Source organism: Vitis vinifera, chromosome 10 (assembly GCF_030704535.1).
Source record: "Vitis vinifera cultivar Pinot Noir 40024 chromosome 10, ASM3070453v1".
Taxonomy (NCBI): domain Eukaryota; kingdom Viridiplantae; phylum Streptophyta; class Magnoliopsida; order Vitales; family Vitaceae; genus Vitis; species Vitis vinifera.
In genome coordinates, this window is record NC_081814.1 from 11,500,607 (window position 1) to 11,519,042 (window position 18,436).

Sequence of the window (18,436 nt, forward strand, 5' to 3'; positions counted from 1 at the left end):
TATAAAAGTTTTAAAAATTTTATTTTTAAGATAAAAGATTTAAAATAATATAAACAATAACATAATATATAAAAATATTTTTACTTAATTTAAATGTTATAAAAATAAATAAATATTTTATTTAAAATGGATGTAGAAAATTTTATTTCCTATGCATCTAAATTTGTTTATTATGTATGTTTATATTATATTATATTCTCATTAATTTGCTCTGGAACTTTTGGCTTGGCAATGAGGAGATGCCCAAAAAATTCCTTTTGATCTAGTTGATGTCAATAGTAGATAACTTTTAAGTCCTGCCCTAGTGCCAAACATTGCATGTGTGTTTGTTTCATGTCCTTTTCATTCTGGTCAATGTTAATGGTAGTCATCTACATTGGCATTGATGCTACACCATAATGAAGGAAAAGAACACAAACAAAAGCCTCAACTCAATAGACAGTTGCAAAGTCTTAACAACACAAACGCTAACAAAATCTTAAATGACAATTTCGTAACAGAACTGCAAAGGGAAAACAAAAATAAAGGAACATAATAGCTCTACGGTTAAACTACTTGGAACTGCAATTTGTTTGACTATATTTGCTACTGGCAAAGCTGTTCAACAGCCGTCACAATCTGTGCAGGCTGCACCACAGTCCATTCCTCCAATGTCCCAGCATATGGGGTGGGCACATCCTGTGATGACAGACAAACGATCGGGGCATCCAAGTAATCAATGAAATTCTCAGTGATAGCAGCTGTCAAACTGGCACCGATCCCACCTGTCCGCATGCACTCCTCCACAATCAGCACACGGTGTGTCTTCTTCACTGAATTCCCAATCGTGTAAAGATCAAATGGTTTCAAGGACCTGATATCAATAACCTCAGGATCATACCCCTTGTTCACCAATGTTTTGGCAGCCTGCATCACATGATACCTCATCCTAGAATAGGTCAAAATGGTGACATGTTCCCCAGGTCTTACCATCTCTGCTTCCTCGAGTGATAACACATACTCATCATCTGGAATCCTCTCCTTGAGATTGTAAAGCAAAACATGCTCAAAAAGGATCACTGGGTTCTCACTCCGTATTGCAGCTTTCATCAAGCCCTTGGCATTGTAAGGGGTTGAGCATGCCACCATTTGGATTCCAGGTATTGATTGGAAATATGATTCAAGGCGTTGTGAGTGCTCAGCCCCAAGCTGCCGACCAACTCCACCAGGTCCTCTGATAACCACTGGTATTTTGAACTGGCCGCCAGATGTATAGTGGAGCATGCCACAGTTGTTGGAGATCTGGTTGAAAGCTAAAAGGAGAAATCCCATGTTCATCCCCTCGATAATTGGCCTTAACCCAGTCATGGCAGCTCCAATGCCCATGCCAGTGAAGGAGTTTTCAGCAATGGGTGTGTCAAGAACCCTGAGATCCCCATACTTTGCAGCCAGGCCCTTTGTCACCTTGTAGGAGCCTCCATAGTGGCCCACATCTTCACCCATTACGCATACTAGGGGATCTCTGTCCATTTCTTCTTCCAGGCCTTCTCGAAGGGCTTCAAATAGTAGAAGCTCATGCCTGAGGAAAGAAATCAGGAAAATAGCATCACTACTTGTTTTGAGATTTCTGATGAAAGCCAATGAATTGGCCTAATCAATGAAAAAAAAGAATTAGACTCCGAAGGTGATTAAAACTGAAAAGAACTAAAAAAACTTGTTCCATTCCCTCCCTCCCTCCAGTAGGGGTATTCCCAGGGTATGTTCATTTCATTTGTAAGAATGGTTCACCTAGGAATAACTTGGGCTTCTGATTCCATTCTAAATTCAGTTTGCTGGTGGTGGGTGTGTCACTGTGTTCTCTCTTATCATGTTTTGAATAACCCTAATAGCAAACAACAATTGGAAAATACACACATCTTCTTCACTACTTTTGTTGTTATCAAATTTTGTTGCTATCAGTATCATATTGGAAGCCTTCTTCCTTCTTTTTGAGCAATATGTGTGATTCAAGGTCAGGGCGAGTTGTCTTACTGAACAAAGAATCCTAGAGATCAATGTCCCCTGTGAGATAAAAACCTGATAACAATACATTGCAGAAAGGGAGTGATTTCTCCAAGGAGAGCACTGATTTGTGTGCTTTGATCATCACAAGACTTTTTGAAACACTTTTACAATTAACAAGTTTGTTTTATTTTTGGTTATTAAATATTGCAGTACCTGGCTTTAATAGAAATTGCTGTAAATTATTCACCATCAAATCCTTGTATTCTAGTATGAGAAAATAGGCCACAACCTTGAAAACACGATTGAACCAAAAACCTCAATGCAATTGGTCTAGCCTTTTGATGCCTAATCCCCTTATTAGCGTAAAAGTTATAACTTCCAAATGTTTTCTACTTGCATTCAGTGCCAAGAAGTTTTGCATCAACAAACATGCGGGTGTATTTTGTTGGTTACAATTGGATTGATTCGGAGCACCAATTGGAATTCAAAACTCTGGCTTGTACAGTGGATTTCCCACTATTTTGTACAGAGCTTAGTTCCACAAAGTTTGAATCCAATTCCAAATCATGCAATATCTGAAGCATCCAAATCTAAATTGTTACTCCCAGTTCCCATTCAAGATTTTTCTTCCAAGAGAGCAAAATTTTAGCAAGAATGAAAAAGGAATCGCAATCAAGTCAAAAATACAAAAATATTTCAATTCACGACCACCACAATTGTCTTATGATAAAAAAGATTTAACTCCAGAAATTGAAAGAACATATCGAGCAAAAGACAGGCACATATTTTGAGAATCAAGCTCGGAAAATGGATTGAAAGAAAAAGTGTGAGAGAGAAAGACAAAAGAAACAAACCCAGGTTTAGATGCAGTTGAGGTCGCAGAAGCATCCGCCTTCGCCTAAAAATCCACAAACAAACTTCAAAATCCAATACCGGAAAAGAAACAATTTACATATGCAATTATGATTGAGAAAGAGAGTTAACTGCAACTGCATTAGTAATCAAGTGTTGAGCACCGCGGCTCCGCGGGGAAGAACCAGCGATGGCCTCCCATCAGATCTGACCACAAACAAGCTTCCTTTCCTCGCTAATACACAAAACACATAACCACAATCTCAACAAAAAGAGTATTAAAAAAAAATCCAAAATGCTCTGTTTGGTTCCAGGGAATAAACTTTCCCACAGAAAATTTTATGAAAAAAACCAATGAATTGAAGTAAATGAGAGAGAACCTGAGACGAATCTGCGAGATTGTGAGTGGAATTTCTTGGCAGAAGGCAGAGCCGCTGCAGCGCCGATCCCTTGAAAAATCGCAGCCATTGCTTCCTCTGGAAAGGAGAGGAAGTGATGTGAATTTATTTATGTAATGAGAGGAGACAACCAGTGAGAGAGACAATGCTTGCTTTGCTTTCGGCGATTTAATTGAGACCCCTCTTTTAACAGCTCACCAGCATAAGAATGTCAGGTCTTCAGGTTCACCATAATACTCAGTTACCTTCCCTCCAGTGCAAGAGGTTTAAAATCAAAACATTAGTGGATAGAAAATATTGCATTACTTATGAGACTTGATGTTGAAAGGTGGTTCCAACAGGTAACACACTCCATTCTAAGCCCCTCTTAGGTACAATGTCACACCTTTCAGTTTCCAGGGGAAAAAAAGGCACATACCATTGTAAAGTGGAGGTTCTTAGTTTTTCTATGAAATCCAATTTGACTCCTCAAAGTATTGAAATCACCAATTTTAATAGACATAGAGAGTTTGGGCTTTTATCAAAATCCTTTTGATACCAAGCGACACCAATCCAATACCACTATAAAGTGCAGATACTCAATTCCTGTATCAAAATGCATTTTGATACCATTGTAGATATATCGAAATCACCCATTGAAATTACTTAAAGATCCAATGGGTTTAGGGGATTATTTAAATGGATTTTGATATCATTTCAAGACAAGAGTTGCATTTCAATACCAATTCAATCTAGTTGAGCCATCAAAATTATTGAGTAGAAGCATTTCAAATATATAGAAAGTTTAGAGGGTTATCGAAATGAATTTCAATACAACTGTAAAGTGAAAGTTCTCAACCTAGCATATCAAAATGTAACTCAATACATTTGATACATAGCAATATAAATCCACTACAAGGTGATACCATTTCAACACCACACTATAAGCACGTAAGAGGTCTAAAAGGTTTGGACATTTGTTGAAATTTATTTTAATATCACTATGAGGTATCAAAATTTTCTATACAGGTTGGAATTCCCAAAATTTCACTCTAGGACTTTTCCCATTCGGCTCCTTTGTATATTTTTCAACATTTTAGGAATTGTTATTATGTTTTTAGGTTTGTTTTCTATAATTGTATAAATACCAGAACACAAAAAAAAAAAAAGAATAAAGAGACAATTTTTGTAATCATTGGTTTACAATATATCATTCATGATTTAATTTAATTCAATGCATGAAGTTAATCTAAGCACTAGTAGCTAATTTCTGTTGCTAGAGATATAACAATGAAGGCGGATGATCCAAGAGAGAGGGAGATTAATAAAATATGATATCTTTCCATAATATAATAAGTTTCGGACATTTAAATTTTGTAAGTTAAATTCTTTGTTAGTTAATTTGTTCCCATTAAAGATATATAGAATGCATGCTAGGGGTCCATTGATGCATAAAAAATTGTGATCAATGACTAACTTGGTGTGATTCTATGTGATTGATAATGGAAGAGAATCTACCAAATGGATATCGAGTTTTAAATATCTTAAAGATTAAAACTTTTTGTGAAATTAATTTTGGATGACTCTTAAAGAATAAATTTTGAGTTTTAAACATGGTTTCGGATTTAAATAATCTATATCAATAATTCATTCTTGGAAAGATCAATATTCTTTAATCAGTACTTGTTATCCTTCGATTCTAGGTCTAAAACTAGATTTGTAAAAATCTCCAGATTTAATTGTCACTCTTTTCTCAATTAAAAATTCACTTTTTCAATCCAATTAAGTTTCCATTTATTGGTCATATTTGATTTAATCTAGACAAGATTAGTTAAGTTTTATGTTACAAACATATTTTTTGCATAGTCAAAGCCTATTTATAATGTTTACATTAAGAAAAAGAAAAAAAGAAAATTATTCCATTCTAAGCCTAAAATACTCTAAAAACCAACTCCTAGATTAGTCCCTAATTACAAAAAAAAATAAATAAGAAAATAAATCAAGTTAACTATATAGAAAATAAATAACTTTAAAATACTTTCGCAAGTATGCAATGTGAAAAAAGGCAACAAATGTAAAGTGTTTAAGGAATGGAAACTAAGGGCTTTTATATTCACAACTTACTCAAGGCAATATTGGTCAATTGCAGAGATGAATTAGTCTCTCTAAGAGTGAGGAGATGCAAAGTGAGCATTACCACTAAGCACAGACAGAAGGGTTAAAATGCATTTTTGTGTGGAAGTGATACTTTCTGGACTCTATATGGTAGCAAACTATGGATAAATCTCCTACAATTAATAAGAACCTCAAATAGTAAGGAACTAAAACGAGGAAATAAACAAGCAATGGAAAATTCAATTGAAAACCCCAACAGAAGAAGAGAAATGTCATGGACTTTAATGTTGACTCATCTAATCAACAAAAGATAACTCCACAACAGGTCATAAACCAATGCTTAAGGTTCTAAAAGAAAAAAAAAAAAAAAATTGAAGAAATACGAGCTTAGTCCAATGGATCAACATTTTTTTCCACCTTCCAAAAATGGGTCATTTCCAGAATAAATAAATAAATAAATAAACTGTTTTTGAAGCCATAGGAAGGGAAGGATCCCGCTGCCGGAGAGGAAGCTAGGTCGCCATCGACTCCTATCCGGGTTACCGCGGCAGGGAAGGATCCTGCTGCTGGAGAGAGGAAGCGTGACCCCAACACACAACACAAACATACCCAATCTTCAAACAAAGCAAAAATAGACGGAGTGACATAGGAAAGGAGCGACATTTATTCACCTATAAACAAGACTATCGGAGATATCGCCGTCGGCAAGCAAGAGTCGAATTCAGATCGCAAATGTGGAAGAAAACTCTGAAAAACCTTCCAATCGCTTGAGATGCGATGAACACGAATGGAGACACGATTGGGTAAAATAAGAAGAAAGAAGAGGGAAGTGCGAATAAGGTTGGTGTTTAAATAAAATTTGGGGAAAGTGAGAAGAAATTGAGGAAGGTGAAACGAGAAACGACGTCAGATTTGGCTGCTGACATGGAGTTGGGCCTTTTTTAGTTTTTTTAGGTTCTTGATGAGGACGTGAGGTAGCCCAAGGGGAAGACAGTTTCGGTATGAAATAACACCTTACACCAGACTGAGTGCATGAAAAGGAAATTTTTTTTTCAATTAGTAGACATATCTTGGGTTATGCAAACTTGGTTTTAAAAACAATATTACCTTGAAATGGGCCTCCCGAAACACAACTTCCCCAAAATTCTATTCATTTTTAAGTCGACGCCCTTCGTTAAAAAATTTGGTAGATTGAATCTAAGCAGATAAGCGAGCCAACCGAAGCGACACGGGGGCGAGAGCTATGGAGCTATTCTATCTGCTGTGCTCAATCCTCTCCGCCTTCTTCACATCGCTAGTCCTCTCTTGCCTCCTCCCCTTTCGTGCTCTCCTACGTTGCCTGTGCTCCTCACGCTCCGTCGGTTCTTCTGCCGCCACCGGAGAAGACCCTGTCTCTCTCTACGAGGGTACTGTCTGGCACGAGCGCCGGCGTCCTGTCCACCACTCCTTCCGCTATGCCGTCCGGTATGCGCTCGTTGACATTGACAGCGCGCCTAACGTTTTACCCGACCATCTTTCCGGCGACGAAGCTCGCCGAATCGCCGGAACCACCGGGCCAGTGTACGGGTTAAGCGATTTAATTTTTTTTTTCTTCTTGTATCTTTTGCTATGAATTTTATTGCTTCTCATTTATTCTATGAACTAACGTGTATGTCACCCGATTTTGATGCAAGTATAGGCGTGAGATTATGAAAATCTGCGGGAATGCCGGAAAATTCGGTTAAAAAATATGCAAAGTGGGTCATTATTTGAATTTTAGTTAGATTAACGCCGAAAAGCTATTCTTCGCAAAAATGTGGTTGGTTTTGCAAAAGTTAAAAGTGGAGCATTTGTGAGAACCTGTTTGGAGACTACTATGTTGGCTTTTTTCCTCTATTTTTTTTTTTCTTTTACTTCTCTATTTGCTTTTTGTCGCAGTTTCCCTTAGGAATTTTATCTAAACACAATTTGACACAAAAAATGCTACTCTATTCTTGAATTTAAACCCTCGGTTGTAATTTCTTATTACAGCTTCCAATTTTGCATGCATGATTTCAAAGAAGAATATGGTGTATTGTGTGTGCTTTTGATATTTTGGAGATTTTCTGCTTGGAATTTTGATTGACATGGCCAATTAATTGCCTGCACTTTTTTTTTTTCCCCAACCAATTCCATTTTGTTAAACCCTAATTGCACATCATGTTTGATGTTTATACGTTATTTGGAAGTTGTTGATGGGATGAGCTGCATTAGATCCTTTATTATTCCTGTGAGGCTTTTCTTTCCACCCATATGTTATAATCCCCAAAAGACACTATGATAAAGGAAGCCCTATGTCCGAACTTTTGGAGTTTGCCACACATGCATCCATTTTGACTATCTAACTTTATCATTGGTCATGTCTTTTATTATACCAATGACCAAATCATTAATTTTTCTGCTATTGCTCTTGCAAACGCTGCTGTAAAATATGTGAACTATTGAGTTTGGTGCTGCTGTAGTTTAAGATTGATAATTAGTCTATATAGTTCCTTAATCAGTGTACGTCCTTCTCTGTTTTCTTTTGTGAGTGAACATTTGGAAGAGATAATATGAAACTTAGGAAACAAGCTTTTGTCATTTTCTTTAACACGGTCCACTTCATTGATCACAACTTTATAATGACATGCTTTTATAATTTGTCCCTTTTTTGCCTTCTTTTTTTTGTTTATAAATTTTCATTCTAAGTTGTTCAGGGTCTGCAAATTGATGCTTGTATCCTCTTTACAGTTTTCTCTTGACAATTCCTCCTAGCGTGGGATACGAACAAAATCCACTGAGTTTGTATTATTGCTATGATCTAGCAGCATCTACTCAGAATTTGAAGCAGTGCATTGCTGAGGTGTGTAATCCTAGTACTTCTGCGTAGATAAAATTATTTTTTTAATTTGAATAACTTCTCTCTTGAGAAGATCTTTAGCTTAAAGCTTTGACCCTTGAAACAGTACTCCCACTTTGAATTCAAATGATAGAAAAGACTCTTAAACTTGCTTTCAAAGAAACAAGCTTTCAGTTAGTCAGAGTGCATGCTGTCAAGGGTCACTCAGGGTAGGATGTGTAAATCCCTGAAGCTATGTTCTAAGAATCCTGTCTTTCTCTTGGTAATTTTATTTTTTTGTTACATGGAATCAAACTAAAACTCCTTATCCCCACCCCAATTCTTTGCAAACTTGATCTAGTCTCACGGGTCTATTGCACAGGGAATCTTTTTTGATAGGTGTCTATTGCTCAGGGAATCTTAAAACCCTACAATCTAATTTACCATACATTTTACATTTTCCATTTTTATATTTATGATTTCACTGCCTTATCAGTCAGGAATATATATAATCCTATGAGAAGAAGAGGCTTTGCTTAGTCGAACCAGTGGATCATCTTCTTGATTATAGTCTTGCTATTCAGTAGTCTCACTTCTATATTCATTTTTTGGTCTCCTACAACCAGTTGAGATTATATTTTGTTGACAGAATGAATGCTCTTTCTATGGTTAAATCTGATGGAGTCGGAGGAATCCTTTGAAGGGTCCCCTATTATAGATTTACTGATGAAGTATTTCCTGTTTTTTTATTTTTATTTTTTCATCCTCTTCTGTTGTTTGGTTTCTTTTCTTTGATAGGCAAACAAATTACATATATTAAAAGATGCATAAGAAAAGGGGGTGTACCCCTATATTCACAAAGGGTATACTAGTGCACAAAGGCAATGGAAACCAAACCATCCAACCAAAAAAACGGGAAATTTATTTCTAATTAACCACAATTTAGACTATTTTGGTTTCTTCGATAAATAAATCTTTTATCAACTACAAAAGGGCAATACGGTGTAGAAAGTTAGATATTCAATATTTTCTAATGTCCAAGATCTTGTATGAGCGAGAACAATTGAATATCAAAACTTGGGGGAGGGTGTATTTTGTTAGGCTACTAGTTGATCTAAAAACTTAAGCTGTTAGGTAATGCTCCGAAAATGTATATCTCAAACTAGCGTACTTGGACTAAAGCCCTAACATCATACCTCATGGGTAGGATTTTTTAAACTTACATGTGGACAATCAATAAATAGGGGAAATAAACAAGCCATGAGATTTGGTTCAAACTCATGACCTCATGAAAATTGAAGTTTTAATATCATGTTAAACCACCAAATTGACCCAAAAAAATAAGGAAACCCCACACTTTGATGTTAAGCTATTCATTAACCCATAAGCTTAAGCTATTAGGTAAAGGGCCAACAATGTATATCAAGTTGACTTATTTAGGCTAAAGCCTTCGTGTGTCTTGAATTAACTAAAAAGTTTTCTGCCTTGTTAGCCTCTTCATTTGTGTATTTGACCAAGGTTTAAATGACGGTTGGCTTGAACTAAAAGAACATCAATAATTAAATCAGGGTAACTCTCAATCACAATAGGATGATCTTAAAACTTTGCAAATTGTTGGGTCATCTCAATTGTGACAGATTATTTTTCAGTGACAAGAAATTCTAGAAGTAGGATAAGAAGTGGGTAACTCCCAAAGACCATTGGTGATCTTCCTTTATCTTGGTAGGGTACAAGAATTCCAAAAAGTTGAATCAAAATGTGGAACATGACCTTGCTTTATGTGTTTTTGTGCATTTGGAAGGAATAGAATAGTAGGACTTCTAGGGATGAAGAGTACACAACTAAGATGTTGAACTACTCATTTTTTAAATTGTTTTTGATTGGGTGAGGGCCCACCGAGTGTTTGATCGCTTCTTGATGGATTTCATTGAGGGCTTGGGTTTTAGCTAGGTTGCATATATTAAAAGCTCAGTGCTATTTTTTGGATTGTTTCGTTTTTCCTTCTATTTTTGCTCTCCCCTATATACCGTCTATGTATTGGGGTTGCCTATCCAATACAAAAAGGAATAAGCATTAAAGTGTTGATACCTGAGTTTGCATTGACACATGGACCATGATATGCACCATGTGAGTATCATGATACATACGATTAGTGACATGTGGAGATCACAACATGAGTAGTTGTGCTCTTGTTCTGGTGCTCTGCACCCACTACAAATACTAGTGCCTATTGTCATGGTTATTTTGCCACTAATACTTCTTTAACATTGTAGAGGATAATGCCATCTCCTTTTCATCTTAAGATTAGAGAATTATGAAGTATGAGAACATGCTAAGTTGGGCTATGAGATGCTACTTCCCGCCTTCACTTGTTGGCTTCATGGCCTCTCTTCATTGTATTAAGAGGATATCTCGTATGGTTGTCTCTATGCCCCTTTAAGAGGGGGTTAGTTAAGTTGTGCTAGTATTGCCTTGAGATCTCTCCTAGTGGAATAACACAAATGCTTCACTCTTGCCTAGTCAAGAATATGGCTTGAGTCTAGTTGAGCTTGGTACACCTTGTTTGGGGCCTTGGCTTACCTTACCATCAAGTATTAAGATAGTTTGAGAGTCTTGGTCTGGTAGCTAGAGTTGGAGGTCTGTTGAGGTGAGACTGACCCAAATATTAGCGAACATGTTTCTCATGGATGTTATTGCATGCGTCTCTAATGGATAAACTACATGTACGCATAGCCTTATGTTGGAGGTCCACAAGTAAATGACATTAACTCATTGGTCTGTGTATTTTTGACACCATTTCATTGGTTCATGTTGTGTTACTTTAGTTGATTCATCCAAAAAATCTCTCTTTATATATAGGCTTAAGGGGGCCACCATTTGAAAGGCTTGAAAATTTTGCTCTCTAAGAAATCTGATCTTCAAAGATTACCACCATTTTCTCCAACCTCCTTGGCTTCCCACTCTGCTTTGTTCTCCCATTGGACTAGGATCCCTTATCACCTATGTGGCTGACCTCCTCTTGCAAAGAATTTAGTATTAAAAATAAATAAATAAGAAATAAAAGTAAATAACTAGTGATTAATGTGAGATTTCATTGTAGATTCATTTTCATTTAGTTCTTTGCAGCGTTGCCATAAGGTATTTTTCTCTATACTATGAAATAGTGTCCATTTCAATGGAATGAATGCTAACAAGTAGTGTAAATTAGGGCTATCTGAATTCTGCGAATTCTTAAGCATCGCTAGTTCTATAAAAGGTGGTTTAATTCTGTATGGCTCAGATGCTTGCGACCCCATATGACACATGGAACAAATAAGGAATGAGGTATACTCCTCTGAAGGAGCTTATGGAATAGAGAGCTCTTCTGTATGCTTGTGTATGATGTATTTACATTGTTAATGCACGCACTTGCATGGAAATCTGAGCCATTAATTGATAGCCACAATTTAATCCATACCAACTGGATGCTATATCTGCCCAAGAGATTTATCTCTTTGAGTCAATGATTTTCTCTTTTCTCTTCCAGTCAAAGCTTTAGCCCTGAACTCCTAATCTAGTTATACCATATCTTAGATGATTTTTTTGGATCAATTTACCTGTGGGGCACATTGAAAGTCAATGCTCTTGAAACATTTTTGTGCCTGTTTTGACTCATGTGTTATCTAGATATCATGTTTGCCTCTTATTTGGAGTTTGTGGTCCCTCAAATCTGAATGAAACTTTGAGGGAAGTGTAAGGAAGGCACATATTTGACATGTCAATAGCACATGTATAATTCTGTCTATTTATAATTTGAAATTAGTGGCATTCTGATGGAAAGAGCTTACCATACTATTGCATATCTGTTTTCCTGAGTTTGAAAATTTATATAATTCTATATATTTATAATTTGAAATTAGTAGCATTCTGATGCAAGAACTTACTGTGCTGTTTCATATTTGTTTTCCTGAGTTTTTTGCTGATGGCATTGGTGATTTCTGGTTGTAGGTAACCAATACACCTTGGGGCGAAAGAGTAACTTTTGTTTTCAATCCAAATTTTGATTTAGTAGCAAAGCCGTTACATGTCAGTCCTTTTATGGTACGTCTTAATAATTACTTGCCTCATGCACTTTTTGATTCTTTGCTTTTTTTCTTCTCTACCTTATTTTTACTTCTATATTATATTTTGTTTCATTTTAGGTTTATATGATATTTTTCTTGTATTTCATTGGTTTACAATTTGTTATTATTCTTTTGATTTTTCAAATGCTTCTTGGCTTGTTTGTAACACATGCTGCAGTAATGTAGATCTTGGTTTTTGTTTGGTTGCTTATCTAGTTATACACTCATCAAATGGTGTTCTGATTTTGTAGTTTCATTTGGGCAGTTAATCTTTATGCCAAATAAGCGATGTGGTTACTGTCTTCTTGTTCTCAATTGTTTTTGTGTATTGACAAAGAATGGAAGGAAATAACCTCCTTTGTGTCCCTTCAGGTGCTTAACCATACTATTTATCTGACTAGAAAAGCAAAGTGAATTGGGAAATGAATTCTTAACCAGCTGCTTGATGTGTGATTAAAAAAAGAATTCTGGTTTGTGATTGGTGAATGGTTGATTGGTTTATGAGTTCTGAGTTCCCTTTTTTTCACCCTATCACATGTCAGGCATTTGGGTCAGGAGATATTTGAGAGGTATTGTGGCTTGGTGCACACAGCATGAGATTTATTTGCTAGATATCAGCAGTGGTGAACACAGAAAATTCTGTTTGGGGGGCAAATTTAACATGAGAGAAAGGAAAAAAAATTGAACAATTAAATACAAGAACTTAATAATAATATATTCCATATATTTTCAAGGCATATGAATGCACTGGCCTGAATAACTGATTTGGTTCAGGTTGAAGACACCAAATGGATGTGAGAGGCCAAAAAGGATTTGGGAAGAGGCAATAAAGAATGACATAATAGCCAAAGATCTACAGGAGGTTATGCCTTTAGATACAGTTGGATGATGGGTAAGGATTCATGTACCCAACCCCAGGGTTTATGGCTTTGTTTGGTTGAATGTATACACACTGACACAGGTTGAAACCTGCTTCTGCATCACGTGTTCATGTTAGTCTCAGGCTTTTTGTACTGAAGTGATAAAGACACTACAAATTTGTAAGGTACTGCATGGTGAATTAAAATATAGGAATTCCAATCAGGACTTATTTTGATTGTTTAGATCCAGACACTTTAGTGGTGAAAGAAGTTGGCAGGTTGCATAACAGTTGTTGCACATATGAACTATCATGCTTCATAAGATGGTTTGTCCTTAAATTTGTGTTTATTGGGCATAATGTAATGTCCCTTTCTTAAGCTCATATTTTGGTATGAATAGTGATTCTTCACTCTGAATAAGCATCGTTGTAAATATTTGCAGGATATGTATGGGAATTGGAGCATCAAAGCAAATGTGCCTGGAGATAATCTGTTAGTAGCAATTACAGTTCAACATCCCAAGCTTGGCAATTATTTCACAGCTACATTGACAGCCAAAAAGGTCTCTTCCTCATTGGTGGTTGATCGAGAACTATTCTTCTGGTTGATGCCCCATAAGGTTGCAATCTGGATATATTGGCATGTAAGTAGCATTAACATGCTTCAGAACTTGGTTTTGGCTGGGCTATGGAGCTAGGTCCCAACGATGAATTTAATTAGTTATTCTCCTCCTAGAGATCATTTCATGAACCTACATATTAGGGTAATTCATCTGTTTTTCTTGGAGAATCATAAAAAGTGGGAGGTATTTGAAAGTTTGTACTGAAGCTGTGACTAATTAAAGGTGAAAAAAAGTGCTCCTGGGGTTCTAAAACTTCATGTTGCCTGAGGTGCATGGTCCCATTCAAAGCACTGGTGTGAGCATGGCAAGGCTCTAGTTTTAGAATAATATTAAAAGACATGTTGAGACATATATTGCATATATTGCTTATTATGTGAATAATTCAGTGTTTATGATGACTTATTCAATTGGTTATAACATTCTGTTGTTGATAACAAGGCAGGATAACTTTAAATCATATGACATAGTTTATGTATTATGCAATTTAATGACATCTCATTCAATAAATAATTCATGTATGTCAAATGTTGCCAACATGTATTCATGCTAGTCCTCCCTTCAAACCCTTAAGGTGTAGTTATAGCTCTCTGGTTCTCTCCCTCCCTCCCCTCCTCCCTCCTGGGGTTGTTGACATACATTGTTCGTATTCTCAAAATATTTAACACATTGCCCCTACTTTAACAAGTTTAGAAAAGCGAAAAGTTGCTGTTTTTGTGCCTCAGGTGTTGACATATATAATTGTTTATATGCTTTACAAATTTGACAAAAGGCCCCTACATTGAGAAGTTTAGAAAAGCAAAACATTGTTCTCTGTGCTTTGTGGTGTTGACATATAATGTTTTTATGCTCACCTATCATAAAATATAATGTTTTTATGCTCAACATATTTTACTGAATGCCCCTGCTTTGAGAAGTTTAGAGAAGTAAAAAATTGGGCCAGCTGATTTTTAACTTGTGCAACATATTTAACACAATGCCTCTCTCTCTCTCTCTCTCTCTCTCTCTCTCTCTCTCTCCTCCCTTCCCCCCCCCACCCCCCTCTCTCTCCCTCTCCCTTGGGTTGTTGACATATGTTGTTTATATACTCAACATTTTTAACATAATGCTCATACTTTGAGAAGTCTAGAAAAGCATAAAATTGCTCTCTTTGTCCCTCTTGTTATTGACATAGATTGATTATATGCCGAATACAATGCCCCTACTTTGAGAAGTCTAGAAAAGCATTAAATGGCACTCTTTGTGCCTCCTGTTCTCTCTCTCTCTCTCTCTCTCTCTCTCTCTCTCTCTCTTCATAAAACCCCCCTTCCCTTCCTCTTCTTCTTTTTGTTGTTGACTTATTTTGCTTACATACTCTACCCATTTAACAGAATGTGCTGACTTTGAGAACTTTAGAAAAATAAAAGAATTGGATCAACTGGTTTTGAACTTGTGCAAGGTCAGCTGGCCATTGATCCTACCTCCCTCTCCTCTCCTTCCTTGGGTTGTTGACATATTTTGTTTATGTACTCAACCCATTTTAACAGAATGCCCCTATTTTGGGAAGTTTAGAAAAATAAAAAATTGGATCAGTTGATTTTGACCTTGTGCAAGGTCGGCTGCCCATTTTTTGGTTGGTGGCAACAAAATAGCCCTGGTTAATTTTGGGCCATTCCTATATTGGCAAACTTCATGAATTACATTAGAGTTCCTCCTCACTTATCAGAAAAAAAATAAAAAATGTTAAGAGTTCCTCCTCATTTTGACAAGAAGAAATTATGTATGAGCTAGTTGTCTCACTTTTCTTGCACCAATATATTCATTAAAGTTGCCTCGCTTAGCTAAAACCTATATTGCATGGTTGCCAAAATGTGTGAAATACCTATGTCCTATGATAATCGGATCTTTCAATTTCACTCAACATACCAATGTCTACACAATGTGACTTGGGTGTGAATATGGGATCCTTGTCAGATACTTTTATTCTATTTTGGGTGTGGCTGTTTGATTTTTTCATTGATATCCTTTTATTTTTTCAACTTTTTTAGTAATAATTACATTATAGAAAAAGAATTCACTAAAAAGTGAATTTTTGTGAAAATATTTAGAGATATAAGGAAAAACAAAAGGGCTTAGAGGGAATAAATGAGAGCTTTTATAAAAGATATCTACACTTCCAATTTATTTGTAATTGACTTTTCTTTTATGTCATATCCTAGTAACCTAAGCCCTGGATCCTTTTTGGCCGAGTGCCTGTAATTTGAGTTGTGAAGGATCATACACATAGACACATACTCGTATCCAACACTCATACCCAAACCCATGCAACATGGCCTGTGTCAGACTCAATGGAACTTGGGTATGGGTATGGGACATGGTTCCTATTTTTTAATATATATCTAACAGGCTTGTTCAAGAAAGGAGTATATTCCCATTTACTGTTAGTGCTCTTTGACTTTCTTAAATAGCTTATTTTTGCATGTGTATAATTCATGTTATCCTAAGGTATTGAAGAAGAAATTTCACTCATGCTGCCATATTCCCCTGCCCCGAGATTTGGGGATTAGAGATGTCAGGTGTCTAGGTGCATGCACCCATCATTCATACCCCTTACCATGTCACGTAGATTGGGTAATGACTGCCTGGTTTGCCTTGCATCATCTGACCACCTAGCCAAGCATACAAAGCGCCTTTGACTGCATGGTATGAGATAAGCTATTTAATCTTGATCAGGCACTGATAATGAGTTTCTGGACTTATTGTATGCAATGTTTCTACTGGTAACCTTTTCAGCCTCATGTGCAATAAAATAATGTTGCCTTACATTGTCTTAGTGCCTATTCAAGCATGGTGGGCTCATTCACTAGCTTGCTGCATGATAATCTATTTGATCTTGGTAATGAATGTTTTTCTAGCAATGCCTTGCTATAGTTGTGCACCCCATGAAACTAAAGCCAGTGTGAAAAAATTCATCAATCTTTCTGAACTCAGTTAAGTTGATTCTTTCAGTTCTATAATTCTGTGTAGCAAATGGTTTTTTTCTTTTTTTGACATTTTCTACACCAAACACTGTCTCATTGATGTCCAAGCACAAGGTCTGTTTTAAAGACATTTCTGATATGAGCCCAAAGTGCTTCAATATTGAATCAACTGTGTTAGTTTGTGTTTATTTTTGGTCTTTTTGTTTTCTAAATATTGAATCAAATGTTTATCTTTGTTTCTGTAATTTATTTCTCTAGGCTCTCAAGCTCTGGTGGAAAAATGTGCAATTCATCCATCATCCAAAGTGTTCCAACCCAGCATATAGGGAGGAAGCTTCAGTACGTGATAGAAAACTCAAATGCTGTCAGGCCTCTGGACTGGGCGAGGATGAACATATGCTAGTTGGAGGAAGTGGTCCAGATTTTGTGGCTGACAATTATGAGGAGGATCGATGGTTTTCATGGAGAGATGCTAAATGGCCCTGGTGTTGAATGATAACAGTAAGCCACTGTGTTTTGATTCAACCTAACACGGACACTGGCCTATCTTTTATTTACTTCATTTGTTTAGTAATTTGTTAAAGCTTATATGTGACTTTACAGTAAGCACACACAATGAAAACAAAAAATTTATTTGTTAATAAACTTGTATAGGTGAACTGCAACCTGTCTACATTTTTTTTTTTTTTTAATTGCTCAGTTGTTTATTTGATTTTTCTTTTGGAGCCAATTTAGTATGTCTCTCACTTCTTAGCATCTAGTTGGCTTGGAACTCATGACCTAATACACTTTTTATAGGTACATGATTGAACTGACTTCTTAGGACTGTTCCTACTTTGAATATTTTGATTGCCTAGTGAGATTAGCTCTTGCCAAATTAAATTTTGAGAAATTTTTCATGATCTCATTCTGTCTTTATGTTTTCCGTTTCTCTAGGGAGAAAGCTGATATTTGACATGGATATGCTGAGTTATGGACTTTGAATTACCTCACATGTTCAAGGATTCCTATTATTTCCCAGATGGAAAATGTTTATTTCTATAATTTTCTAATGAAGATGTTCCTTTTATTGTGTTGAAGTAACTATTGCTTTTCCCTCTCAAAAATGATCATCCACAGGCACCATGGTATCAAGACACTTGCCATAAAGGAGGCGGCAGGAGTTTCTGTCACACGTGATCGGGTGATTTTCTAACGGTAAATTGGGTGGGGCAGGTTCTATGCCTGATGAGCTAAGGATGTGTTTGTATGAGAATATTTGGAAGTACCAAGAGTTAAAATCTCAAAATTTTTATCTTTACTCCTCTGGATCATGGAAAAATACCACGGGTAAAATTGTCAAATTCTTAAAGTTATATTTTATTTGTTATTATTATGGGAAAATTATGTTTTGGGCCCAACTGAGCTCAAAAATTAAGCTATGGTCCATATATGTTTCATATTTAAGCCCAACACCCAATAAAAGAGTAGAAATTGAAAGTAAAGATATTGTCTTTAAAAAATCCCTAAAATACCCTTAACCATTAAATGAAAAAACTAACAAATTATCTCACATTTCTCATTCTCTCTTTGACTTTTTTGTCCTTCTATCACCTATTTAATAGTGGAACCAATTTGAATAATTTTTCTTCATCAAATATGAAAGATGGTTAAAAATTATTATTACTAAATATATTTTTGAAGTGAATAACTTTTAAATACCTCATCAAATATTATTCTTTTTTTCAAACT

General features: G+C 36.0%; 2 protein-coding genes across 3 annotated transcripts; one reads left to right on the forward strand and one right to left on the reverse strand.

Annotated features, from left to right (window-relative positions):
- Window positions 1–399: 399 nt before the first annotated feature.
- On the reverse strand, window positions 400–6,109 carry LOC100259931 (pyruvate dehydrogenase E1 component subunit beta-3, chloroplastic-like). Its single transcript, XM_003632983.4, is given in 6 exon segments — window positions 400–1,558; window positions 2,838–2,881; window positions 2,968–3,023; window positions 3,026–3,070; window positions 3,216–3,311; window positions 5,999–6,109. Coding segments are annotated over 5 exon segments (1,206 nt in total). The 5' UTR covers window positions 3,304–3,311; window positions 5,999–6,109; the 3' UTR covers window positions 400–585.
- A 285-nt stretch (window positions 6,110–6,394) lies between these two features.
- On the forward strand, window positions 6,395–18,126 carry LOC100254825 (uncharacterized). 2 transcript variants are annotated; one of them, XM_010657376.3, is made up of 6 exons: window positions 6,395–6,887; window positions 8,076–8,187; window positions 12,151–12,243; window positions 13,569–13,769; window positions 16,964–17,206; window positions 17,642–18,126. In XM_010657376.3, exons 1-5 carry the CDS (start codon window positions 6,571–6,573, stop codon window positions 17,195–17,197), a joined length of 957 nt encoding a protein of 318 aa, XP_010655678.1. In that variant the 5' UTR covers window positions 6,395–6,570; the 3' UTR covers window positions 17,198–17,206; window positions 17,642–18,126. The 2 variants fall into 2 exon arrangements, with proteins under 2 accessions (XP_010655678.1, XP_002277705.1); XM_002277669.5 differs by having other exon boundaries at window positions 17,825–18,126.
- The last annotated feature ends 310 nt before the right edge of the window (window positions 18,127–18,436 follow it).

What these genes read in the sequence shown, in the direction of transcription:
- LOC100254825 (XM_010657376.3), top strand. Translation starts at nt 6,571, where the DNA reads ATGGAGCTATTCTATCTGCTGTGCTCAATCCTCTCCGCCTTCTTCACA. An exon ending in GCCGGAACCACCGGGCCAGT is followed by an intron (nt 6,888 to 8,075) that starts GTACGGGTTAAG and finishes TCCTCTTTACAG; the next exon opens with TTTTCTCTTGACAATTCCTC. An exon ending in CAATCTGGATATATTGGCAT is followed by an intron (nt 13,770 to 16,963) that starts GTAAGTAGCATT and finishes TTATTTCTCTAG; the next exon opens with GCTCTCAAGCTCTGGTGGAA.